Raw genomic sequence first — 27,791 nt, 5'->3', positions numbered from 1 at the left:
AAAATGATGTGGCTGCTATGGAAAACAGTATGGAAGTTCCTAAAAAAATAAAAAATAGAACTGCCATATGACCCAGCAATCCCACCTCTGGGTTATATGCAAAAGAATTGAAAGCAAAGTCTCAAAGAGATATTTGCACACCTGTGTTCGTAGCAGCACTATTCACAATAGGCAAAAAGTGGAAGTACCCTAAAATGCCCATCGTCAGATGAATGGTTAAAACAAATGTGGTGTATACATAAAATGGAATCATATTCTGGCTTAAAAAGGAAAGAAATCCTGTCACATACTACAACATGGATGAACCTTGAGGACATTATGCTAAGTGAAATAAGCCATCGCAAAAAGACAAGTACCATATGATTCCACTTATTTAAGACATCGAAAGTAGTAAAATTCATAGAACGAAAAATGGTGGTTGCCAAGGGCTCAGGAAAGGGGGGAAATGTAGAAAATTTAAGACAATTCCCTCTTAATCCTACTGTTCTAACATAATTGTTTTTAGTTCACCATTTAGAACTTTTACCCAATGTGTACATAATTTTAAGCAGTTGTAATTATAATACATATATAATTTGGGGATCTACTTTTTTAACCTCATATTATTTCATAAACACTTTTTCCATAACAGGGGGAGTTGTCATTTAATTGGTATATAGTTAAAGTTTAGCAAGATAAAAACATCCTGGAGGTCTGTTTCACAACAATACGAATATACTTAACGGTACTGAACTATACATTTTAAAATAGTTAAGATGTTAAATTTTACATTATGTGGTTTTTAATCACAATTAAAAAAAAAAAAAAGCACACTACAAACAAAAGAACTTGGCCTGTGTCGTCCTCATTGCGTAGCTGGGAACCCACAGACAGTTTGCCCAACTCTTATATTCTCTTCATAGGACTTTCTGCCTTATTTTTCTTAAAATGATTTCTCCCTTGGAACATATTGGTTCTTTTTTTTTCTTTTTAAAAATAGTTTATAAAATAGACACAGAAATTTATACAACTCATAAATGAATTCTCGCATAGTTCAATTAATTTTCACAAAGTGAGCACACCTATGTAAACATCACCCACCTCAAGAAACAGAATATTACTATTAACCCAGAAGCTTCCATGTGCTCCTTCCTAATTACAGTACTCCCCCTGACCCCTGACCCCACTAATCCCACAAATAGTGGCCCATAAGGGCTGCTATTCTGGCTTCTAATACAGTAGATTAGTCTTGCCAGAACAACTTGGTTCTGGTCATCGTTTTTTGGTCACTGTTGTGGCAATATCAGTGTAACCGTTAGATAAAGCAAGGGTCAGCAAACTATAGTCTGTGGTCCAAATCCAGCCTGCTGCCTGTTTTTGTAAATAAAGTTTATTGGAACACAGACACACTCATTTGTTGACATGCTGTCTGTGGTTACTTTTGAGCTATAGTCACAGTATTGAGTAGTTGCAACAAAGACTGTTGCAACTGGCCCACAGAGACTAAAATACTATCTGGCCCATTACAGAAAAAAAGTTTCCAACCCCTGAGATCCAGTTTTGTTTCTAGATTGATCAACTGTCCTGGAACTCCCCAGGGAAAGATGTTAGCATTCCTCCGTGTAAACCAAGTATAGGGAAGATCACTAATCCCACTGGTAGTTAACTTTTGTTCTGGTGACTTTAGTCTACAAATTGAGGCCAAAGTTTGAAGCAGTGGTAGCTGGGGAGCCTAAGCTAATGAGACTGCCCTCTTTAGCTGCCCTTATCTAGTGAAGAGAGCAGTGTCTACCTATCTTATCTTCTGGTATCATTTGCTATTCCATAGAGCCAGTTCTCCATCCTCCTCCTAAGCTCCCTATTGTATCCTGGAGGATGGACAGAAAATGAAGAGCACCTGATCCACAATGACATCATTCTATTTTTATGAGCTTCAACCATGAAGTCCTTGAGGGAATACAGCCAGGGAATATTAGAGTTGGATTTGAGGGTGCATACCAGTGGCAGTACTGCTTACAAATCAGCCAATATTGCATTCCTTTGCAGGAACTCTATCGCGCTGTTTCTGAGGAAGTATAACTTTGCTTCTTTGCCAGCAGCTACACGGACATATTTTCCGCATTACTCAAGCTTCTGCTAGTGGCCACCTGGATGTGACAGACAGAGTCAAGCCTAAACTGAATTAAAAGTTGTCAGCCATCTTAATTCATTTCCAGGAAGTTAAAAATTATCCACAATATATTTCCTGATAATAGGAAAAACCAAGGATTTTTTTGCCCTATTTTGAATATTTCTGTTTAGAACATAAATAGATGAGCAGTGCTGATAATGTTCCCTTAAAGTCCTCTGTATGTGGCTGCCTATTTTGTCCTATTTATGTTAACAATGAACTTGAGTGAAGCTAATGAGAAGGTTATTTTAGGGCCTTGGAAACCACAGTAAAGGAAAATGACAGTTCCCATAGAACCGTAGTGTGACTGAAATAGAAAGGTGGTGACTGGCCTCTCTCTGTAGAAGCAGGAAAAGCAGGCAGGAGAGGGTTGATGATACCACTTTGAAGCATTTGATTTGCTTATTAGTATGTCCAGTCTCTTTCTGTGCAAGTTTTCTGACTGCTGTGGAGACACAGATCAAAAAATTCCATTTCAAAATGACTCAAAGAGGTAGAGGCTTCTGCTAGGTCCCTTCTGCATCCCCTCTGTAACACTTCAGTGTGGTGGACTTCATACCTCTCAGGGGACCACTGCAGGGAGAAGGAACGCATTATGGGGGTGACCATCTTATCACACGTAAGCAAGAGCGCACTGAGCAATAACTGAGGCTGCCCGGAGGGTGGCAAAGGAAGAATATTTTTGTTCTGAGGAACCATGTTGAGTGGCAGGACGTTACAGTGAGAGCCATCCAGTGCAGTTTCTGCTAGGGATCACAGACATGCCAGTCTGCAGCACCCTGGGTGAGGCTTCGGGTTTGATATTTAATGTCTCTGATGAATATGGGTCAAGGCAAATAGATTGTTTAAAAGCTCTACTTTCAAACACTGTGAGAACCCGGAGGAAGCCGTGACTTGGCTCTTCGGCAAGTGCCTCTGTGAACCACCATCTTTTCTTATCTAGGCAATCCTAAGTCTTTGAAAGAGCCAGTGTTGTCCCATCACAGAGTATTCTATATGCAGATTATTATACAGCAGAAGCACTGTTTACTGATCTTATCTCACTTTATTTTAATGCAACGGGGAGGAAGTACTGGTTGTTCTCCCATGCTGGCCAACTCTCTGGCACATTTCTTTTGGTCTCTGTGTGTCTCAGGCTCTCCTGTCACTCCCATTTCCCATTTCTCACATATTGTCTCAGCTGTTGGTGAGAACTGAAGTCAGGAAACACTCTCACAATCTGAAAGTAAGAAATTATGCATCACAAATAATAGTCTTGCTGCAGGATGGTTGACATTTCATTTTTGTGATTAAAATGTATATGGCATCTAGGACCGGATGCAGTGACTCACACCTGTAATCCCAACACTTTGGGAGGCCGAGGTGGGAGGATCTCTTGAGCCCAGGAATTTGAGACCAGCCTGAGCAACAGTGAGACCCCATCTCTACAAAAAATTTGAAAGTTAACTAGGCGTGGTTACATGTGCTTGTAGTCCCAGCTACTTGGGAGGCTGAGATGGGAGGATCACTTGAGCTCAGGTGGTAGAGGCTGCACTGTGAGCTATGATTGCACCACTGCACTCCAGGCTGGGCGCAGAGTAAGCCCCTGTCTCAAAAAAAAAAAGTATAGCATCCAGGCCCTCATTTCTTTCAATAAGATTGCCCAGATTAATGATTTTTAATTCCACATTTCCTTTTTGTAATTTATTTTCAATTTTACTATAGCTCAAATTTATTTTAAAAGCAAGTTAATTCAGAGAAATGAAAGATACATTTGGCAATTTTTGAGTTAACATAATTATATTTTATAATTTCCTAAAAAATATCTCCAGTGTGTCATATCTCAGTTATTTAGCAAATATAATGAGTCTTTTTAACTGAATAACAAAAGCAGCTGCTATTTTTACTTTAAAATATCCTGTAATTAACTATCTACCTATGGAAAGTTATCTATGTCAAGCAAAAGAATGAGTCTCACTATACTTCACTTTGTGAATATCTTACCATTGAGAGGATGTTCTATGTGAAAAAAAAATATGGAGAGAGTAGCTAAAAGTTTTATTCTTATAAATTTAGGTTATTTGTTTATAAGCTGACTTTGTTTAAAATTTTATGCAGTGCTCTTAGAAACATACTTTTAATTTCATAAGTTTAAAGAGTTTTCTTTTATTAGACAATGAATTTTCTCACTGATGTGTGGAAATTTCCAACTTTGAGAGCTCAAGTATTTGCGTAATTGATGTGCAAAAATAACTTTAAATTGCTTTTTGTTACATGGAAACCTAGAATAAATTTTCATAATTCATATTAATCATATTATGTCATACATAAATGGTTTAATTCAATTTCTTAGTTGTGATGTTCAGTGTGATTCAAAATGAATTCTGAATATTTAAGGATGGTTAGTGTGCATATTCCTTCTTTCCCTCAGCAATATTGAATTTAATAAGTGAAAAATTGAGAATTTGCTTCATTGGGCTGTACTTAAACAGATCGCTACATCCCTCTTACTGCCACTGGCATAAAGCAATTAACTCTGAATCACCAACCTAGGAAAGAAAAAAGAAAAAAAATTTTCCTCCAAGAAAAATTGGTCATTAATATACCTGTTTAGAAAGTCAGTTAGACAAGATGAAGACAGGGCAGATTTCTCCACACTATATTATTTTATCATTACTGACCTGCCTTACCAGCAGCTTAATACTGAATATTTCACTCATGGTCAGAGCAGTAATTCCTCCAATTCCCCTGTTAACACAGATACTCTTGCAGTTCAGGAAATTAAATCATACACTGAAGGTGTTTGTTGTCTCATAATCATAATTATGATGATTGACCAAGCCATGGGGTCTCAGAAGCTCTTACACATTAATGGGAACTATGGAGTTGTCAGCACTGATTGGAGAAGCTGCTGAAAGCCAAATTGCAGACCCTGGTGCTGCTTCTCTGTTTTGTTTCTGTCCCACAAACCCATATATTCTCATAGAGCATTTAATGTTCCTGTTGCTCATCATTTCATCATATAACTTTGCATCGTTTATATTTCTTATAACTCAAAGTATGGGTTTAATTAATTATGTATTTCTGATCTGTCTTAATGAAGGGTAACTCCAATCAGCATTATTTTTACAACATATTTACACTGTAAGCCACAATGAGGTTTTAATTTCAACTTGATACTTCATAATCGAGAAGGAAGTATGAATCATCAGAGACGATTTTCAGGGGTTTCATATTGACTTTGTGTTAGGGAGGCAGTGTAGTGTAATGGGAGAGAGCCTGGGCTTTAGAGTTTAGCAGACTTAGGCTAGGTTCTGACTCTGCTCTTTCTGACTGGGTGACCTTGGGGAAATTCTTTATTCCCTCTGACATTGAATTTCTTTCTCTGCAAATTGGAATAATAAAATCTATCTGAGAGATACTGCTAGGATTAAATGGGGAAAAAATCCAAGTAAAGCATTTGACATAGTGCGTAGCCCATAATAAACATGTAATATGTGTTATTGTTGTCATTTTTAATGCTATTATCGGTATAATTTATGTAATTATCTGATTTCTTTTCTCCTAATTCCTGAGTGGGAAATAGTTGGAAAAGGCTTGAAAATATGTATATTAGCAAACCCTGACTATTGTCTTCTAATAGTAATCGAGCTCTTTTTATGGATTACATAGGCTAGAGTTGAATTTAGATGCTTGACATGTTTGGTTTCTGAACCAGATTGCAGTCACGTCACTACAGATTCATTTTCTCTTTAAATTGTAAAAATTAAAACAGTAGTACAGACTCATGTTTAAAACAGCAATCTGATCCAAGATTTTGTAGTCTGTAGAACTGATAATGTTTAATGTTCTCCATAAATTCATGGGGCTTAATAGGAAAGTACACAGAATTTTTAGAGCTTAAACAGACTTTAGAGATACTACTCTAATTCAAACCCTTCATCAAATGAGGAAACTCTGTAGGCAATTTGAATGAAGAATTCAGCTAAGATTCTTTATCTTTGTGTAAGAAGTAGATACAGCTTTGCAAAAGAAAGAGCTACCTAATAATGATTAAATTGTTATCATTGCTTCAAATTTTCATCTTATTGTTATGAATTACTATAAAATAAATTTTAGAGCTGCCATCAATGTACATACTGTTCTGTGTATTTTCTCTTAATATTATTTTCCTTTATTTATTTTATTTTTTATTTTTATTTTATTTATTTATTTATTTATTGAGACGGAGTTTCACTCCTGTTGCCCAGGCTGGAGTGCAATGGAGTGATCTCAGCTCACTGCAACCTCTGCCTCCCAGGTTCAAGCAATTCTCCCTCCTCAGCCTCCTGAGTAGCTGGGATTACAGGCATGTACCACCATGCCCGACCAATTTTGTAGTTTTAGTAGAGATGGGGTTTCTCCATGTTGGTCAGGCTGGTCTCCAGCTCCCAACCTCAGGTGATCTGCCCTCCTTGGCCTCCCAAAGTGCTGGTATTACAGGGATGAGCCATCACACCCGGCCTATTATCTTTTATTTTTAAATTGCTACATAAGGTTACCCTCTTTGAACTGCATGGTTTGCTTGCTCATTCCCATGTTGTTGGGCATTTGAGTTTTCCTCACTTTTTCCTAATATAAATAGAACTGCTATACACATCTTCTGTTTTTTTGTTTGTTTGTTTGTTTGTTTTTAAGTAGAGACAGGGTCTTGCTTTGTTGTCCAGGCTCATCTTAATTCCTAGCCTCAAGCAGTCTTTCTGCTTGAGCCTTCCAGTGTCGGGATTACAGGCATGAGCCGCCTCGCCTGGCCGCTATGCACGTCTTTTATTAGGTTACTCCCCTGCACTTCTCCCACCCCACTTAATTCTTACAGGAATATTCCCACAAATTAATCAAGATACAGTATTACAGTACATTCTAGTTACTGGTAATTGGGCTCAAACTTACTTCACAGGTAGCTTGATATTGTAAACTCAAATACTATAGATTTCACTAAATATAGGTCTTCTTAGGTGGCTGCTTTTTGTTAGGCAGAAAATCTTTTACCTGCATGGAATGAGTTACAAAGAGAGTTTTTTTTTTTCAAGGTAAAGGAAGAAGGGAAGGCTTGAGAAGACCCTGGGGAAATTTGACTCCTTTATAATTTCTCCTGAGTCTGATTTTCAAAGTGTCATTTTGTTTTCTTACACAGTATATCAGGCATACTCCAATTTTTAAAAGTGGAGATATACCAATGTTATTGAAAAAGAAGGAAAATAGAGATAGAAATATTTAAAAGACAAATATATAGTTTTAGATTAACCATAAATAGGTTTCTTTCCATTAGTGCAGAGGTGAGCATGTTTTGGACTTAACATCACATAATTCTTTTGTTACAGAGATCTACTTTCATTTCTCAGACCTTAAATACAGATGGGAGTTTCAGTCTTTATAGCAGTCCTGCTGCCAGATACAATTCAGTCTTGATGGGAAGGAAGTCTTGTGGCCAGATGGGTGGCGATCCATGGTACAAGGCCATAAAGATAAAATTGGAAAGAAGAAAATTAAAACTATAAGGGCCTCAGGACAGGTCTCTGTAACAAAGATGAACCTGATTACAGGCAACTGCTTGTTCTGAGAGTAGGGACTTCTTTAAAATTGTGAAGGAAATGCATCTCTTATTTTTATTTTTAGTTTAATTTATTTTTGGAATATATAATAAATTCACATAGATCAAAATTCAAATGAAAATTCTCCTTCCAACTGTGATCCCCAGCCACTCCTTTCCTCTCCCTAGAGCCAACCAGTATTACTGATTATGTGATTATCCTTCCAGAAGTATTTTGTACCTTCTACAAGTGTGTGTGTGTATACATGAATATTGTACATGTAACCATACACGTGTATTTTCTTCTTATTTTAATGAGTGGTTACAGAATATAGACACTGTTATATACCTTGCTTTTTCACCTAACACCAAATCTTGGAAATTATTCTGTATTCCTAGAAAGAAAGCTTTTGCATTCTTTGAAAATACTTTTAAAATGGCATGTGTCTGCAGTAGGTTAAAGTAATTTCTAATGCCTGGATTAGGCCTATTACATAATAGCACTCAAGAAATTGCTGTTGCCTGTAGCACTGCCCAAGAATACAAAAAAAAAAAAAAAAAAAGCGGGGGGTGGGGAAAGGAATTTGCCAGGTGCAGTAGCTCATGCCTGTAATCCCAGCAGTTTGGGAGGTGGAGGCAGGCAGATCCCTTGAGATCAGGAGTTCGAGACCAGCTTGGCCCACATGGTGAAACCCTCTCTCTACTAAAAATACAAAAATAAAATAAAAGGAATGTTTGCTGAATAAATGAGGGAGAGAGTGAGTTACTTTATTAATTTAAGGAACAAATAGGAAGAGACAGAAAGCTAAGAATTACCTGAAGCTCTAAGACTGTTGACCTAACCCTGACCTCAGGATGACATCATAAAATGCATATTTGTTTTAAGAGCATCAGAAATTTTCTTTAGGGCTTCATCTTGGGACATGTCAGTGGGAAGACATGCCTTGGAGGTTGGGGGAAGAATGGAGTTATGGGATGGCCTCCAGATTCCAAAAGTCAGGAGACATGGCCATGGATTCACTGTGATGGGGCTCTAGGACTTAGAACAAGTGAATTTAGGTCCTTTCTTCAAATGCAAAAAGAGGGGGTTGGAGTAAATTATTCCAATGGATCCTTTTAGCTCTTAAATTGTGTTGTTTATAATTTTGAAATTTCCTGTCTGATCACCAATTAGGACATTTGTTATGCTGAAATTGTATTTGTAAATACATTAAAAATGAGGTATCCTTTCTTTTTTATATTTATTTATGAGACAGGGTCTCACTCTGTTGCCCAGGCTGGAGTGCAGTGGCACAATTATTGCTCATTGCAGCCTTAAACTCCTGGGCTCAAGCAGTCCTCCTGCCCCAGCCTCCTGAGTCACCTGGACTACAGGGCATGAACCACTGCACCAGGCTCTTTTTTTTTTTTTTTTTTTTTTTTTTTTTTGAGACGGAGTCTTGCTCTGTTGTCCGCTGGAGTGTGACGGTGTATTCTCTGCTCACTGTAAATTCCTCCTCCTGGGTTCAAGTATTTCTCCTGCCTCAGCCTCCTGAGTAGCTGCGATTACAGGTGTCTGCCACCACACCTGGCTAATTTTTGTATTTTTAGTAGAGATGGGGTTTCAACATGTTGGCCAGGCTGGTCTCGAACTCCTTACCTCAAGTGTCCATCTGCCTCATCCTCCCAAAGTGCTGGGATTACAGGTGTGAGCCACCACGCCCAGCCCTTATCCTTTCTTTTTTTTTGAGACAGAGTTTCACTGTTTTTGCCCAGGCTGGAGTGCAATGGTGCAATCTCACCTCACTACAACCTCCACCTCCCAGGTACAAGTGATTCTCCTGCCGCAACCTCCTGAGTCGCTGGAATTATAGGCACCCGCCACCACCCCCAGCTAACTTTTTGTATTTTTAGTAGAGACAGGGTTTCAGTATATTGGCCAGGCTGGTCTTGAACTCCTGACCTCATGAGCCACCACACCAGGCCCTTTCTTTAAGATAATAAAAAAACCACACAGGTTATTTGTTAAGATAACAAAATTAGGCTGGGCGCAGTGGCTTATGCCTGTAATCCCAGCACTTTGGGAGGCCAAGGTGGGCAGATTATGAGGTCAGGAGATTGAGACCACGGTGAACCCCGTCTCTACTAAAAATACAAAAAATTAGCTGGGCCCAATGGTGGGGACCTGTAATCCCAGCTACTTGGGAGGCTGAGGCAGGAGAATGGCATGAACCTGGGAGGCAGAGCTTGCAGTGAGCCAAGATCATGCCACTGCACTCCAGCCCGGGCGACAGAGTGAGACTCCGTCTCAAAAAAAAAAAAAAGATAACAAAATTAGAAAGTTGTTTGCCATGATTATATTTCTCACAAAAATTGGCTAAACTATTAAGATAGAAGCAGATTTACAGGGGTAGGACTAAATATCCCACATTTTGACACATTTTGAGAGAATTAAAGCTCTGTAGTTTCAACCTTTTATCAAAATATAATATTAAAGTTATTCACTAGTAAATATAATTGTCATAAATGATAATGTATATGTTTAACAATATTTAATTATCAAGATAGTAGCTAATAGTAAATATAATTCATAGTGAAATAAATCTTTCTTTTTCCTCTTTATTTTAGTTAAGTATGAGAGAGAAGCTAGTAAATACTGGGACACATTTTACAAGATTCATAAGAATAAGTTTTTCAAGGATCGTAATTGGCTGTTGAGGGAATTTCCTGAAATTCTTCCAGTTGATCAAAAACCTGAAGAGAAGGCGAGAGAATCATCATGGGATCTTGTAAATACGAGTGCTACAAATTGTTTCTCAAGAATGCACTGTCCTACTATGCCTGAAGAAAAAAATCATTATGAGAAAAGTTCTGGCTCTTCAGAAGGTCAAAGCAAAACAGAATCTGATTTTTCCAACCTAGACTCTGAAAAACACAAAAAAGGACCTATGAAGACTGGATTGTTTCCCGGTAGCAATGCCACTTTCAGGATACTAGAGGTACTGTGCTTAAGGGACAAAAATGGGAGGTGACAAATAATTTGAAAATGTACATTCTGTATTACTTTATTAATAATGCAGATTTTTTTCGGTAGAGAACTATCAAATCTAAATAAGCATTCAGTATACTTTGGTGCATAAATAATATTTAAGGGACTCATGTCTTTTAATCAGTCATGTTTTAAGCTTGTGGTTTAAATTTGGTTTTGTTGTGCTTTTTTTAAAAAAAAAATTGTCTGTTTTCATTTTAATCTGAGGCTAGTTTTAAGTACCAATGAAGTTTTGGCCTTAATTTTTACTCTCTTTGTTATTACCCCTTTTTAGGCGAAATAGAAATAAGTGAGATATATAATTTGCTATAATCTGGTGTAACCTTGGTTTTCTATTTTTACAACTAAACCCTGTCTTTCTGATTTTAAAGGCAATGTATACTGATTAGAGAAAATTTGCTAACGAGGAGATAAATTATCACCAATCCTACGAACAAAGGATTTAACCACCGTTAACATTTTAGTGACCTTTTTCTTCTTCTTCTTTTTTTTTGAGACGAGAGTTTTTGTTCTTGTTGCCCGGGCTGGAGTGCAGTGGTGCCATCTTAGCTCACTGCAGCTTCTGCCTCCTGGGTTCAAGCGATTCTCCTGCCTCAGCTTCCTGAGTCTGGGATTACAGGCGCCTGCCACCACACCCAGCTAATTTTTTTGTATTTTTAGTAGAGACAGGGTTTTGCCATGTTGGCCAGGCTGGTTTTGAACTCCTGACCTCAGGTGATCCGCCAGCCTTAGACTCCCAAAGTGCTGGGATTACCGGCAGGAGCCGTGGCGCCCGGCTGACCTTTTTCTTCTTTTGTTTATTACTGTACATGTATTCTAAGTTTTGTTTGTTTCTATTTAACATGGTATCATAAGCAGTTTTCACTATCTTTAAAAATTCTCTATATTTTCATGGCTAGAAAATATTGTACTATGTGGAGTATATAATTTTACCTATCTATTTTCACACTACTGGACATTTTAGTTGTTTTCAGGTTTTCTGAAGCAAACATCTTTGGGTATAGACTTTAGCTGCATTTTCTTTTATTGTTTTAGCTTAGATTTTCTAGTTCATAATTTATGAAGTTTTTAATACTTTTAAAACATATTGCCCACTTGCTTTCTAAGAAGTTGTACTAATACCATTCCATGATGGTGTATGTCTGTTTCATCACACCCTCATTGATTGAAATATTATTTTAATGTTTCCCACTTTGTTAGACAAAAATTGTACCTTGTTTTAATATGCATTTCTTTGATTACTAAGTAGGTCACCTAATTCAAATGTTTAGAATCATTTGTACTTCTTTTGCATTTTGTCCATTTTTTTTCTCTGCTTATCCTTTTCTTTCTAATGAGCCCTGCCCTTTACCATATATATTGCAGTTTTCTTCACAGAGTATTGGTTATTTTTTAATTTGGTTTATTTTGGGTTTTGGTGTGTAAAAATTTTAAACGTTTCCATAGTCAGATTTCTTAATGTTTATTCCTGTGATTTATTTTATTGCTTTTGAGTTTAGCAAACTCTGCTGAACCCAGAGATCCAGTGAGTCTAATTGTTTTTTTGTTTAATAGAAAATCTGACATTGGTGACAAAAATTTAACCTTGCTTTTTTGATATTTGCTTGTTCTTTTGATTTTAGGTTGGTTGTGGAGCTGGAAATAGTGTGTTTCCAATTTTGAACACTTTGCAGTGAGTTTTAAGAGTTTTCTTTCTACAGAATTTTACATATTTATGGAATGTTGAGAAATTCTGGGAAAATATTGTCATGTGTGTGCCAGTAGTGTTTCTAATTCTTATATGAACAATGGCTCAAGCAAATTTCAAAAGAAATGTCTTAATCTCAATGTCTACTTTCATGTGAACTGGGATTACTCTGAACATAGTGTTTCATAGCCATGGGTTGTCCATCATTGTTTTGAAGTAATTTTTTAAGCTTATGTGTATATGTATGAGAGAATAAGAAAAGAGGAAGTGGACCAGGCATGGTGGCTCATGCCTGTAATCCCAGCACTTTGGGTGACTGAGGTGGGTGGATCACTTGATGTCCGGAGTTCGAGACCAGCCCGACCAACACAGTGAAACCCCACCTCTACTAAAAATACAAAATATTAGCCAGGCATGGTGGCACATGCCTGTAATCCCAGCTGTTTGGGAGGGTGAGGCAGGAGAATCTGGTTGAACCAGGAGGCGGAGGTTGCAGTGACCCAACTGCATCATTGCACTCCAGTCTGGGCAACAAGCGCAAAACTCAGTCTCAAAAAAAAAAAAAAAGAGGAAGTGAGTTCCTCCTTCCACTGAGCTGTGAACTGCTAAACTTCAGAGCTTATTTACTCTTCCTGGATACTTAGATGTCATTTTACACATAGAGAATTGAATGTAAAGCTTACAACTTAACCCTCATTTTGTCATCCCTTCTGAAGCAACACCCTATGTAAGATGTTTGCATGCCAAATCATTGTGTCTAGGCTTAAAATTATTTGGAGGTAGCAGCAACTCATCCTAAGACTCAGAAAAGCAGCCGGGCGCAGTGACTCGTGCCTGTAATCCCAGCACTTTGGGAGGCCGAGGCAGGCAAATCAAAAGGTCAGGAGTTCAAGACCAGCCTGGCCAATATGGTAAAACCCCATCTCTACTAAAAATACAAAAAATTAGCTGGGTGTGGTGGCGGGCACCTGTAATCCCAGCTACTCGGGAAGCTGAGACAGGAGAATCACTTGAACCCATGAGGTGGAGCTTGCAGTGAGCTGAGATGCACCACTGTACTCCAGCCCAGGCAACAGTGCAAGACTTCGTCTCACAAAAAAAGAAAAAAAGCAGAGTTTGACTACAGGGACAGAGATTTGCTCCAGGCTCACCCTTCCTCTTCAGCATTTCACCTGTGTCTTTTACTCTTTCCATGATGAACACACAAAACTCTTCAAACACCTTTTATCTATGGCCAGTCTGCCAAGCTCTGTTCTTTTTTAAGTTTACACATTATTTTTCCATTATAAAATCAGCATTAGCACGTTGCAGAACATTTCCATTAGAGGGAAAGGGGAGGGAGGGAATCACTCATCATCCCCATCATCCTAACATAGCCAATGACAAAATTTTTGTTTTAATTCCTTTCAGTCTTTATGCATATTTTTAAATGATGTGATCTTTTAAATTTTTTATTATGAAAATGTAAAAGCATCTGGGGCCTGGTGCGGTGGCTCATACCTGTAATCCCAACACTTTGGGAGGACAAGGCAGGCAGATCACTTGAGGTCAGGAGTTCAAGACCAGCCTGGCCAACATGATGAAACCCTGTCTCTACTAAAATTACAAAAATTAGCTGAGTATGGTGGTGCACACTTGTAATCCTAGCTACTCAGGAGGCTGACACAGGAGAATCGCTTGAACCCGGAAGGCAGAGGTTGCAGTGAGCTGAGATCACACCACTGCACTCCAGCCTGAGTGACAGAGCAAGAGACTCTGTCTCAAAAAAAATTTTTTTAATAAAAAATAAAGCATTCAGAAAAGCGAAGAGTACAGTGAATTTCCATATGCCCACCACCTCAATTCAACAATTACCAATATAATGCCAACATCATGACACTTTGTCTTTGATTATTTGGGATATAGCTCCCAAAACTTAGTATACTCTCTAATATTGTTGTAAATCTAACATAATGAATAGCGAGTAATTCCCTACTATTATTTAATAACCAGCTAATGTGGCCAGGCATGTGTGATGCTGGTAAATTTACAGTTCTGAATGTCCTTTCTCTTTGTGTTTTTGTTAGTTTTGTTTTCCTTTTTCTAGTTTCTGGGCTGCAATTTCCAATTTCCTTATGTCACATAGCCATATTCCTTTACCCCAGTGATCGCTGAGCTTATAATACACATAAATACACTACAATGGCAGTTGATTGTGTGTTACTTTATGACTGATCTCAAGGTATTATTTAGCATGTCATTTCTTTATGCCTTGTCTCTCCAACCACTTTTTATATTCCTTAAGGCAGAGGGCATATTTTATCCTAATCTGATTTCCCAGGTTGCCTAACAGTACAGCATAGTTAGAGCTCAATACATATTACCTGATTAATATCTCTGATTCCCCCACTTGCTAGTTATATTTTTCACCTCTCTGCTTCTCCCTTCAGCTTGTAATTGCAAGCTCTTGGTTCCTCACTCCCTAACTCTTTCTTCTTGGCTGTGTCTTTCTTTCCCTCTTACCCGTGTTTTAGAAATTACTGTAGCTCAATAACCTGAGATAATTAATTCATCTTTAAAAGGCAACCAGTGATTAGCCTTCCAAAGGAATGATTAGACTTTTTTTTTTCTGCTTAAGAAATTATGTTTTACTACTTTTAGAGAGTATAGGATTAATGTTTTACATTTTCAGAATATTTTACCATAATTAGACCTCTAAAATGAAGAGGTCGTATCATTCTCCAAGGATCATTTAATTCATAAACCCCTGCCAAGAGAGTCCTTGGTGGTGTGGTGGTAGTAGTGATATTTACACCTGTTTGCTGGGAGAAGGGCCAAGGTAGTCAGCTGATTTTACAGAAAGGTTCTGGGAAGTCATTGAGTGGTCACAAGACATCAACCTGGGCTGCTGATGCAGTGGGAATTCCATCTCAGAGGTCATGCTGCCACCCTGGCAGGACACATGGCAAATGGCACATGCTTTCCTTTAGCTCCTAGACTGTTCTATATCTTATGGGTATTCAGTTTTTTACTGCCCACAGGTAGACTGCAGACCTTTTATAATGAGCTAGACATACCAGTGTCCAGAAAAGCATTTTGAGCTATATGGAAGTTTTTTGGGTTTTGTTTTGTTTTGTTTTGTTTTAGAGGACTATGTTAGTGTTTAAGTTCCTGGAAGGCAAAAGCAATCTCCTTTAATAATAATAGTGACGATAATAATAGCAACAACAATTATAATAATGACTAACATTTATTGAGTGCTTACTCTGAGTCAGACACCTTTCTGGAAACTTTAGCTATAAGAATCCATTCACTTCAAACAACCATCTTAGATGCCATGTTTATCTCTTTTTTAAAGATGAGGGAACTGAATTAAAGAAGAGATTAAGCAACTAGCCCAAGGTTACGCAACTAAGTAGTAAAGCTGAGAATCAAACCTTAGGCAGTCTGGTTCCAAAGCCCTTGCCCTTAACCTTTAGCCACATAGTGCTACATGTATCTGAGTGTTTGCTGAGAACATTTCAAATATATTTCAAACCACCCAGCAAATTACAAGTCACAATTATATGGATTTCATAGGAAACAACAGGGGAACATGTAGAAGTAAAGTGCTATTTTTATGTTTGACAGATGAGAAAAGACCAAGCAGTACAAGTTTTAACTTTGATTCAGTACTGGTTAGCTTTTCATAAACAAATCCTATTCATCATACTTTAACTTATTTGGATAGATCTTAAATTGAACGCAAATCCCTAGTGCCATAGAATGAGTGAATTATATGTTAACATAGTTATTCATCAATGAGTTGCCTTTAAGAATATAATCTGAGGCCAGGCACAGTGGCTCACTCCTGTAATCCCAGCACTTTGGGAGTCCGAGGTGGGTGGATCACCTGAGGTCAGGAGTTTAAGACCAGCCTTACCAACATGGTGAAACCCCATCTCTACTAAAAATACAAAATTAGCCGGCTGTGGTAGTGCATGCCTGTAATCTCAGCTACTTGGGAGGCGAGGCAGGAGAATTGCTTGAACCCAGGAGGCAGAGACTGCAGTGAGCCGAGATCGTGCCATTGCACTCCAGCCTGGGCAACAAGAGCGAAACTTCATCTCAAAAATATAAAAAAGAGTATAACCTGAGCCTGGGTCAGATTTTGCTAAATGCATATTTGGGCTTGTATTCCATATTTATTTAGAAGTTCGCCTTGCTTGGAATGCTTCTTGAGTCAGATTAGAAGTCTTAATGATATGCTTCAAGGCCCACCTTTTTATCCTGCCATATACCAGTTTGGGCTCTCAGGATTAGTGCTGCTTCTCATCCCTGCATGTGACTCCCACTTCTAAACTCTTCAACCATTTCCCCTTCTTGTCACTTAACGATATTAACCTCCTCCTTCAGAAATTTTAAGACTTATACCTCAGGGTGCTGGCCCTCTCCACACCCCTGTAGAAGTTGTATAAAACCAATTATGTTGCCAACTAGACTAGAAAACCCATGAGAGCCAGGACCATCCTTACTGTTTAATGACATGCTGAACTCTTTCTGTAGTTCAGACATGGTACTAAGCAACATGATGCAATGATTATTTGATACCAGCATACACAGTATAATCAGGAGGAGTACTGGCCTACAAATTTCAGAGTATATGACTGCCTTAGTAACCATGAACCAGCCATCATTACTGAATTTCAAATAAAGGCCAAACAGAACATATTTAAGTTAAGAAGAGGCCAATTAAAAATCATATCGCCTATTGGCCAGGCACAGTGGCATGTATCTGTAGTTCCAGCTACTCAGGAGGATGAGGCGGGAGAATCACTTGAGCCCCAGAGGTCGAGGCTGCAGTGACCTGTGATTGTGCCACTGTGCTCCAGCCTGGGTGACAGAGCGAGACCCTGTCTCAAAAAAAAGCTGAGGGGTGGGGGTGGAAATACTTATTAACGAGTCAGACCTACAGTTTCCTTTCTTCTCTAGTTTGAGCATTTCTGGACTCCAGATATAAATATTTCTTCTGGCCGAGCACAGGGGCTCACACCTATGATCCTGACAGTTTGAGAGACTGAGGCAGGAGGATCATTTGAGAACAATAGTTCAAGACCAGCCTGGGCAACATGGTGAGACCCCATCTCTACAAAAAAATCTAAAATTAGCTGGGCATGGTAAGGCACATCTGTAGTCCTAGCTACTCAGGAGGCTGAGGAAGGACGATCGCTAGAGCCCAAGAGCTCAAGGTTATAGTGAGCTATGGTCGCGTTACTGTACTCCAACCTGGGGAACAGAGCAAGACCTTGTCTCCAAAAAAATAAATAAATATTTCTTCCATCTTCATAGGAACTCTCCAGAGTCCTTTCTGTATTGTTGTGATTTTGCTTCTGGAGCTGTGGAGCTCATAAAGGTATGCTACTCCCAGGAATCATACCAACTGATGCCTAAGGTATTACCCCAGAAAAATAAAAGTTGTTTTGATTTTAAGATCACTAGAGGTGGGGCGTGGTGGCTCACGCCTGTAATCTCAGCACTTTGGGAGGCCGAGGTGGGCAGATCACCTGAGGTCAGGAGTTCGAGACCAGGCTGGCCAACATGGTGAAACCCATCTCTACTAAAAATAAAAAAATTAGCTGGGTGTGGTGGCACGTGCCTGTAGTCACAGCTATTCGGGAGGCTGAGGCAGGAGAATGGCTTGAACCCGGGAGGCAGAGGTTGCAGTGAGCCAAGATCACACCATTGCACTCCAGCCTGGTGACAGAGAAAGAATCTGTCTCAAAAAAAAAAAAAAAAGAAAGAAAGAAAGGCCAACAGCACATAAGAAATGACCAGAAAGGGTACTGACCTACAAAATTTAGAATGTATACCTGCCCATGAATAATTGTAGTCCAAGCAGAACCTCTTTAAGTTCAGAAACAGCAACCCAGAGCAGACCTCTAATAATACTATCTACTAACTCAGAATACCCTCCTCTACTTTTAAAGTTAAAAAGGGATTGCGAAGGATATTTGTTATCAAGGCCAAGAGCTAGCCTTAATTTTTTTAGGGCAGCTGGAAATAAGCTAACAATACTGAATTGGAAAAAAGTGTTCAGATTGACAGAGGAAAGGCTTTTGGGAGAAAAGGTTAAAATTTTGACCTTTTTATTAAAAAAAAAAAAAAAAATTCCCGGAAGTCTACTAAGTCCTCTTTTTGCTTTCTGTTCCTTTATCATGACAGTCACACTCGTCCTACAGAGCAGCCCAGTGTTTTGCCTTTGTTCATGATGTATGTGATGATGGCTTACCTTACCCTTTTCCAGATGGGATCCTGGATGTCATTCTCCTTGTCTTTGTGCTCTCTTCTATTCATCCTGACAGGTAAATGAAGACGAAAGGGCAAAGCAGATGTGTAAAGCTCCTTTATCAGTAGTGGTTTTCAGAACTATCAAAGCAAAAATGACAATTTTTGAATTTATTATTTAGTGAGCGACATTATGTATAATATGCAGCCTTTTAATGGCAGTTTTTCCTTTCTTCGTACTTTTAGACAGAAACTGGTCAGACTACTTCATTAATGAGCTTTCTGTCACTGTCAGAATGAAGTGAGCATATTCTGGCAAGACACATACCTATTAAAAGTGACAGTGCTTCAAGGAAATTACAAATTCAGAACAATCTAATAGACTCCCAAGAGGGAAATTGTACTTGGCGATCAGAAACAAACATCTTTAGTGTAGTGTCTTCCTGAATGTTCATGAAGAGGTGGGCTTGGGATCTGTTTGGCTTCACACAGGCCTGTTGATGGGCTTTAAAAATTTTGTTCTAAAGAAGCACACTAGGGAATTAGGAGTTATTAAGATTTGCCAGATTATCCTTGGACCTTTATGATCTAAGGTTAGCCTGATGCCATCATTTAAATATTTATGACTTAAAGTTTCATACAGTGTTTTAAAACTATAAACATAGCTTTTCTCCAGAGAGAAAACATAAAGAGATATTACCAGCAATTAAAATGATTACCTTTCTTAAATCTTGCCACCTTCTATGTATTAAAGGGTAAGTATCAGGTCTGTGCTTTCATAAGGTTTCTTAACATTGGGTTCTCATAGTTTCCTGGTAGGAGATACAGCCTTGGCGTCAACCACTTTTTGTTTGATGAGTATGATGACCTTTTTCCATAGAAACTGAGTCACCATGTGCTTATTTCTTTGCAATTAAAAGGCCACTAGGACCTTTATAATTCTTTTACTTCCCATTGAGAAGTGAGCACTTTGATTACTTGTAGAAGAATAAATTCCATTTCCAAATAAATCTGAAATAAGATACATTAGCACCTAGTGAGGTATGTCAGGTTTTATGAAGCTACTGTTTCCTCCCAGTTTCTATAACCTATTTCTTTCTGCTAATCTGTTTAGACTGTAGGCATTGTTCAGGTACTAATAGAAAGATGTCATCTATGTGTTTGATATCCTCATATGAACAGTTAAAAGGATGGAGGAGGCGGATAGAGAACAAGATTTCCCATTTGATACCCATAACAAGAAACATTTAAATTCTACACATAGCCACAAAAAGACTATTTGAAATTAGTTCAGATAATGTATTTTCTCGTGATTTGAATTGAATGTTAAAGAGAAGAGAAAGGCCGGGTGCGGTGGTTCACGCCTATAATCCCAGCACTTTGGGAGGCTGAGGTGGGTGGATCACCTGAGGTCAGGAGTTCCAGACTAGCCTGGTCAACATGGTGAAACATCGTCTTTACTGAAAAATATAAAAATTAGCCAGGCATGGTGGTGGGTGCCTGTAATCCCAGCTACTTGGGAGGCTGAGGCAGGAGAATTGCTTGAACTCAGGAGGTGGAGGTTGCAGTGAGCTGAGACTGTGCCATTGCACTTTAGTCTAGGCAACGAGAGTGAAACTCTGTCTCAAAAAAAAAAAGAGAAGAGAAAGCAGATGCCTTGGGAAGATTGTGTCTATCATATAGCATTTCATTCTATTTATTATAAAATGAATTTAGATGTATCATGACAGTGACCACTGTCTTACCTACATAGAAATGATCTAAAAATAAGGTGAATGAATAGAAAAGGGACAATAGTAAATTTTTTTAAAAGGCAAGGCAGGCCGGGCCAAGCACGGTGGCTCACCCCTGTAATCCCAGCACTCTGGGAGGCCGAGGTGAGCAGATCACGAGGTCAGGAGATGGAGACCATCCTGGCTACCACAGTGAAACCCCATCTCTACTAAAAATATTTTTAAAAATTAGCCGGGCATGGTGGTGGGTGCCTGTAGTCCCAGCTACTCGGGAGACTGAGGCAGGAGAATGGCGTGAACTTGGGAGGCAGAGGTTGCAGTGAACCGAGATGACGCCACTGCACACTGGCCCGGGCAACAGAGCAAGACTCCATCTCAAAAAAAAAAAAAAAAAAAGGCAAGGCAGGCCAGGAGCAGTGGCTCACACTTGTAATCCCAACACTTTGGGAGGCCGAGGCTGGAGGATCACTTGAGGCCAGGAGTCCAAGACCAGCCTGGCCAACATGGTGAAACCCCCATCTCTACTAAAAATAGAAAAATTAGCTGGTTGTGGTGGCACAGGCCTGTGATCCTAGCTACTGGGGAGGCTGAGGCAGAAGGGTCGTTTGAACCCAGGAGGTGAAGGTTGCAGTGTGCCAAGATTGCACCACTGCACTCCAGCCTGGGCAACAAAGCAAGACCTTGTCTCAAAAAAAAAAATAAAAGGCTGGGTGCCGTGGCTTACGCCTGTAATCCCAGTACTTTTGGGAGGCCAAGGCAGGTGGATCACCTGAGGTCAGGAATTCAAGACCAGCCTGGCCAACATAGTGAAACCCCGTCTCTACCAAAAATACAAAATTAGCCGGGTGTGGTGGCACACACCTGTAGTCCCAGCTACTCGCGAGGCTGAGACAGGAGAATTGCTTGAAACTGGAAGGCAGAGACTGCACTGTGCAGAGATCGTGCCACTGTATTCCAGCCTTGGGCAAGACAGAGTGAGACTCCATCTCAAAAAAATAAATAAATAATAAAAATACAAAAATTAGCTGGGCGTGGTACCACACGCCTTTGATCCCAGCTACTCTGGAGGCTGAGGCAGGAGAATCGCTGGAACCTGGGAGATGGAGGTTGCAGTGAGCCAAGATCACGCCACTGTACTCTAGCCTGGGTGACAGTGAGTAAGACCCTGTCTCAAAAAAAGAAAAAACTAAAGGCAAGGCAATGTCTATAGTGTCACTTAGGACTATAGTAGTAGATTCAACCCCAGAAAAGTTCTAGAAAAGTAGCATCTTGGTAGCTTGGAAAATTCAGGCACAAGTAAGTGGCAAGCAATTTGGCTAGATCCTGAGTCTGGAGGACCCAGCTTAAATGGGAATAAATTGTAGGTGGCTACAAAAGAAGAGTGAGTTGTCCTTCTTGTCACTGAAATGGAAGTACACAATATTACAGAGCTGGCCGGGCGCGGTGGTTCACACGTCTAATCCCAGCACTTTGGGAGGCTGAGGCAGGCAGATCACAAGGTCAGGAGATCGAGACCATCCTAGCTAACATGGTGAAACCCTGTCTCTACTAAAGATACAAAAAATTAGCCGGGCGTGGTGGCAGGCACCTGTAATCCCAGCTACTCGGGAGGCTGAGGCAGGAGAATGGCGTGAACCCAGGAGGCGGAGCTTGCAGTGAGCCGAGATCACAGCCACTGCACTCCAGCCTGGGCGACAGAGTGAGACTCTGTCTCAAAAAAAATAGATAAAATAAAATAAAATAAAATATTACAGAGCCAAGCATAAAGCAGGCAGTCTATACATTTTTTGTCTCTTCTTTTCCTTTTCCTCTCCCTCTATCCAGAGATAAGTGAAGACAGCAGAGTTGGCCCAAGTAGGGTGAAGAAAGAAAAGGGGCTTCATACCATTCCTGTCTTGTCCATCTCACCCCCAGCCCACCCCCACCTGCAGTTCTCAGGAATTGTCTCGGGAGCTGCACTATGAACCAAGATGAGATTATCAAGAAAAGTAGCTCCCCTTCCTTACCTTTATCCTCAACCCCAGACATTAAAGGATAGCTGAGAGGAAAGGATGTGCAGGAGGAGGCGGCTACATTTTAAAGTGTTTGTTTATTTTTCTGCATTTTAGTTTCATGCTTGTTTTACTAACAATTACAGAAAGATTTTGCTATGTACATAAAATATTTATCCTGAAAGTGAATATTTTAAGGTTTAGATATGATTTTCCTTCATTGGCAAAGCCTACGATATAAGCACAGTGTGAAAATAACCTGTAATAAAATAAACAAAAAATACGTTTCTTTTTTTCTTTTATGTCCTTATGTTCTAGTTCTTTAAAAAGGGCTTTTCACCTAATCATGCCACCTCCTTCTGTCCTACTTCTCTCTTATTTTATAGTTGCTTTCATTTTCTCAGTATCTGCTTCCTTCGTAATATGACATAATCTGAGTTTTACCTCACTATTCCACTGAACAATGTTTTAATTGAAAGGAATTTACAGATTATCTGATTCAAACTTTTCATTTTTTTCAAATAAGAAAACCTCAGCAGCTTTAAGTAGCTTAGATAAGGCAGAGACAACAAGGACTTAGCACACAAGCTTGCATTTACCATTCTCTGCCCATGGCAGACATTGATAATCGATTTTGTACTCTGTAACTCCCAATGAGCTTTATGAGTCCTTCTCAGAGCTCTGTAGGCAGCCAATGCCATCACTCAGAATGAATATGAGATCTGAAATCTATGCCATCCCTGGCCCATAATCACATATAAAGCCATGAACACTTAGCAAAAAACACTAAATTAAGAGCAGCTATAAGGGATTACATTTGACTGAAAGCCAGATAAGTAGAATAAACAGTAAAGGAGAAAAGCAAAGGCTCCCTGATGTTGAACTAGGCTTGGAATGTGAATAAAATTTAAATAGGCAGACAGGAGGAGAGAATTCTTTGAGGAAAAACCATGTGAGCAAAGGCAGAGGCTGCTCAGGGCCAAGCATGACAGTTTGGCTAGGGGAGCTGCTTCAGATTGGAAAACTGTTGGAAAGATTAATTGGGGTCAGTAGTAGGAGATCTTAAGAGCTCAACTAAGATACTAAAATTTTATCCTATGGATTAAAATCATGAAAGTTTTTGAGCAAGGAGATGATTTGACAAAATTATTTTAAACAGAATTATTCATCGATAACATGCAGGAAGGATTGACAGGGAGAATAATACAGCGTGTTAGGAAGCAGATTTGTTTCCAGGCCTCAGGATATAGAGGTTGGTACTAAGGGAGTACCAATGGGAAACAAAAAAGACAGGAAATATCAAAGATGTCATTAAAAATAAAAATTAAAGAGGACATAGAATTTTATGGCCAATGGAGAGGATAGTGGAAGAAAAATAATTTCTCTTCATGAGGTGAATGATGGTGGTACCTCTGAACTAAATAAAGAAGTCAAAAGGAGAATGAGCTCATTTTAGAGGAAAGATATTCCCTCTTTAGATATGTACAACTTGGGATGGCTTTGTCATATTTTTTATCTTGCAAGACAAATGAAGCACACTCAGTTTTTATCTGTCTCAGAACTACCTTCATTTTCTGTAAGTACCAGGAAACATCTGTGGTTTTGAAGTTTAGCTTTGACATCATACATCAAGCTCTGTGAAGTTACCACTCTGGCCATTTGGGTGATTTCTTGATACTCTAGGACTTTTGAATCTAGTCATTTAGCAAGTTGGTATTCTTTTTTCCTTCTTTACAAAATATTTTTATTTTTGTTAGCCTTACGTTTATGGTTTAGATTTCTTTGGCCTTATCAAGCTTTTCTTATTTTGTCTTCAACAAAGTTAAAGCTAGCATATAAAACAAGATTTCCACAAACTGGGTATCTTTTTAATACTTTGTTTTCAAAGGATGCAAGGTGTTGTAAACCGATTGTCCAAGTTACTGAAACCTGGGGGAATGCTGTTATTTCGAGACTATGGAAGATATGATAAGACTCAGCTTCGTTTTAAAAAGGGTAATAGTATATTCAGTTTGAGGTTATTTTTAAGTGTTCTAAAGATGCCTTGATTATATTTCACATCAAAGTATTTAGTTGTTGTTTCTTTTTTTTAAGGAATACCCTTAAAAGTCTCTCTTTTCACAATTTTTTTCAGGACGTTGTTTATCTGAAAATTTTTATGTTCGAGGAGATGGTACCAGAGCATATTTCTTTACAAAAGGTATGCTAATCTACAAGAGGAAATGATTGGTCATAATTGTTCTTGTTAGTTATTATCTCATAGATTATAGCTCAGAAGCTATAAAACTGAGGCTTCTATCATTGATTAAGCATTAGATGTCTTCATACTTTGATGCTTATAAGTGGTCTACATAAAAGGTTGAAAATGGCCGTTTATTTTTTAATCTTTTTCCAGTTGAAACTGCTTTAAAGAGGCTCTTGTTTTACCCTCATACCCAGATGAAGGTGAAGGCTGTTCCATTTTGGAGATATTGTTAGCCTAGATATGAAAAAAATTGATGATATACCACAACCAGAGGAGGACATTTGATAAGTTTATAGAAAATTACTTATCTTGGCCCATCACAGGGGTGCTCACCTGTAATTCCATCACTTTGGGAGGTGAAAGTGAGAAGATTGCTTGAAGCCAGGAATTTGAGACCAGCCTAGACGAGACTCTGTCTCTACAAAACAAATTTTTTTAAATTAGCCGGGCTGGTGGTGCATACCTGTAGTCCCAGCTACTTGGGAGGCTAAGGTGGGAGGATCACTTGAGCCAGGGCAGATGAGGCTACAGTGAGGTATGATTGGACCACTGTGCTCCAGCCTGGGCAGCAGAATGAACCTTATGTCTAAAAAAACAGTACATTTTCAAAATAGAAAGAAGGAAAATTACTCATCTTTAGCTAATTTCTCTTTTTTTTTTTTTTGAGATAGAGTCTCCCTCTGTTGCCTAGGCTGGAGTGCAGTGGCACAATCTCAGCTCACTGCAGTCTCCACCTCTCCAGTTCAAACGATTCTCCCACCTCAGCCTCCCAAGTAGCTGGGATTACAGGCACCCACCTCCATACCTAGGTAATTTTTGTATTTTTATTAGAGATGGGGTTTCACCAGGGTGGTCTCAAACTCCTGACCTCAGGTGATTTGCCTGCTTCAGCCTCCGAAAGTGCTGGGATTACAGGCATGAGCCACTATGCCCAACGAATTTCTCATTTTTAAAAATGCATTTCTGACAGTACCAAGTAAATGCTGCATTCAAGGATTTTCCCAAATTTATGTGAGTACTTTTATAATCTGCCATTTTGGGTTTTTGTAAACCAACAAAAACTCAGAAAGGGAGCACCTTTCAAAATATTGAAAGCTGCCACCAATAGTTTTATATATCTGTTGATGTCTGCCGTGGCAGTCTGTAAACAGGTGTATTTTTATATGCATGGTGTATTTTTGTGAAGTAGAAGAAACTCGCTTGGTTTCATAGGTTTCCTTCACCAAATTGTTCTAAAGAGTGTTTCTTGTATAAATGAAATTTAGATGGTCAGTTACTCCATCAATGTTCTATTCCTTACCTCCCCCATCCCTAGTCACATGTCATATCTTTTATTGCCATTTTTGTCTCACAGGGGAAGTCCACAGTATGTTTTGCAAAGCCAGTTTAGATGAAAAGCAAAATCTGGTTGATCACCGCTTACAAGTTAATAGGAAAAAACAAGTGAAAATGCACCGAGTGTGGGTTCAAGGCAAATTCCAGAAACCATTGCACCAGACTCAGAATAGCTCCAATATGGTATCTACACTCCTTTCTCAAGACTGAACTTTGTAACATATTAAGGTACAAAGCCAGAGGACTGCTATTCAAGGACTACTATAAGTCTTTCGTTTCTCAAAAGACAATGAGAAAAAAAGAAGAGAATTTGTGTTTCCTGCTGTTTTGTCATAGGTGAGCTCCTTTGTACATTTTAAGCACATGTAAGTGGTTTGGCACAGTGTGCCTTTTTCTGTGCTTTGAAAACTTGATATGCCGAGCTTGTTTGAATTTATTACATCTAACCATTTTGCTTATTTCTTGAATTTTATAAGCATTCAATTAAATTAGTATTATGTCAGGTAATTTTGAGAACTCGTAACTTGACATTTTTTGCAAGTAAAAAAAATTGTTTATTTGTTTGGGCTTAGAAAACCAGTTCCCAAACACAGTCTGACTCTTCCCATTGTCATCTGATTGCAGAGAGAAAGCACACCTTGTTTCCAGGGAAAGCTACAACAAGCCCAAAGTCAAAGTGTATTATTTTTTGTCTTGTTGTTGTCTATTTTCTCCCACTTTTTTTTTCTTTAATTCAGGGGCTGACACCTGAAATCGAATTTTAGTTCCTCTTTCCTTTCCTAAAATTGGGGAAGTATAGCCCATGCTAACATTATTTTCAGGCTATTCTTAGATATACATGTTGTTAGGCCAGGTGCAGTGGCTCACACCTGTAATCCCAGCACTTTGGGAGATTGAGGCAGGCAGATCGCTTCAGGTCAGGAGTTCGAGACCAGCCTGGACATGGCGAAACCCTGTCTCTACCAAAAATACAAAAATTAGCCAGGCATGGTGGCACATACCTGTAGTCCCAGCTACTCGGGAGACTGATGTGGGATGATCGCTTGAGCCTGGGAGGCAGAGGTTGCAGTGAGCTGAGATCGTACCACTGCACTCCAAACTGAATGACAGGGTAAGACCTCATCTCAAAATTAAAAAAAAAAAAGATATGTAAGCTGACAAGCTCTTGTATCAGGGGCTTTTGACCAGAGCAACTTCATCTTGAATAGGGACTGTGTAAAATGAGGCTGAGACCTACTGGGCTGCAATCCCAGGAGGTTAATGCATTCTTAGTCACAGGATGAGATAGGAAGTCAATACAAGATACAGGTCATGCAGACCTTGCTGATAAAACAGGTTGCAGTGAAGAAGCCGGCCAAATGCCACCAAAACCAAGATGGCAATGAGAGTGTCCTCTGGCTATCCTCACTGCTACACTCCCACCAGTGCCATGACAGTTTACAAATGTCATGGCAACATCAGGAAGTTACCTATATGGTCTACAAAGGGGAGGCCTGAATAATCCATCCCTTGTTTAGCATATAATCAAGAAATAACCATAAAAATGGGCAACCAGTAGCCCTTGGGGCTGCTCTGCCTATGGAGTAGCCATGCTTTACTTTTTTTCTTTTTCTTTTTCTTTTTTTTTTTTTGAGATGGAGTCTCGCTCTGGCACCCAGGCTGGAGTGCCGTGACATGATCTCAGCTCACTGCCAGCTCTGCCTCCTGGGTTCACGCCATTCTTCTGCCTCAGCCTCCTGAGTAGCTGGGACTACAGGCGCCCACCACCATGCCCGGCTAATTTTTTTTTTGTATTTTTAGTAGAGACGGGGTTTCACCATGTTAGCCAGGAT

At 39.3% G+C, this 27,791-nt stretch overlaps 1 protein-coding gene and 1 long non-coding RNA gene across 15 annotated transcripts in view; one reads left to right on the top strand and one right to left on the bottom strand.

The window, feature by feature from the left end:
• The window catches only part of METTL8 (methyltransferase like 8), a 186,677-nt gene that overhangs the window by 73,077 nt on the left and 85,809 nt on the right, over nt 1–27,791 (top strand). For 6 of the 14 annotated variants that reach the window (XR_002516416.2, XR_004176552.1, XR_002516415.2 and 3 more), the window contains exons 4-10: nt 10,305–10,675; nt 12,348–12,397; nt 17,720–17,783; nt 18,593–18,732; nt 24,268–24,374; nt 24,514–24,579; nt 25,979–26,295. Coding sequence is in view for 7 of the 14 variants with exons in the window: in XM_003907595.3 (XP_003907644.1) it covers nt 10,305–10,675; nt 12,348–12,397; nt 17,720–17,783; nt 18,593–18,732; nt 24,268–24,374; nt 24,514–24,579; nt 25,979–26,169 (989 nt within the window). In the remaining 7 variants the exon portion in view is untranslated. Of the gene's footprint in view, nt 1–10,304; nt 10,676–12,347; nt 12,398–17,719; nt 17,784–18,592; nt 18,733–22,212; nt 22,329–24,267; nt 24,375–24,513; nt 24,580–25,978; nt 26,467–27,791 lie in introns of those variants that run through there. The other 8 variants (XM_003907595.3, XM_009182429.4, XM_017946651.3 and 5 more) reach the window with 5 other exon arrangements.
• LOC116269159 lies at nt 3,175–4,898 on the bottom strand. The gene is made up of 2 exons (XR_004176553.1): nt 4,810–4,898; nt 3,175–3,368 (listed from the first exon to the last, which is right to left on the bottom strand). It is a non-coding gene; the product is annotated as an uncharacterized LOC116269159 (long non-coding RNA).

The sequence above is a fragment of the Papio anubis genome, chromosome 10 (genome assembly GCF_008728515.1).
Source record: "Papio anubis isolate 15944 chromosome 10, Panubis1.0, whole genome shotgun sequence".
Lineage (NCBI taxonomy): Eukaryota > Metazoa > Chordata > Mammalia > Primates > Cercopithecidae > Papio > Papio anubis.
This window is presented reverse-complemented; position numbering and strand designations above follow the sequence as displayed.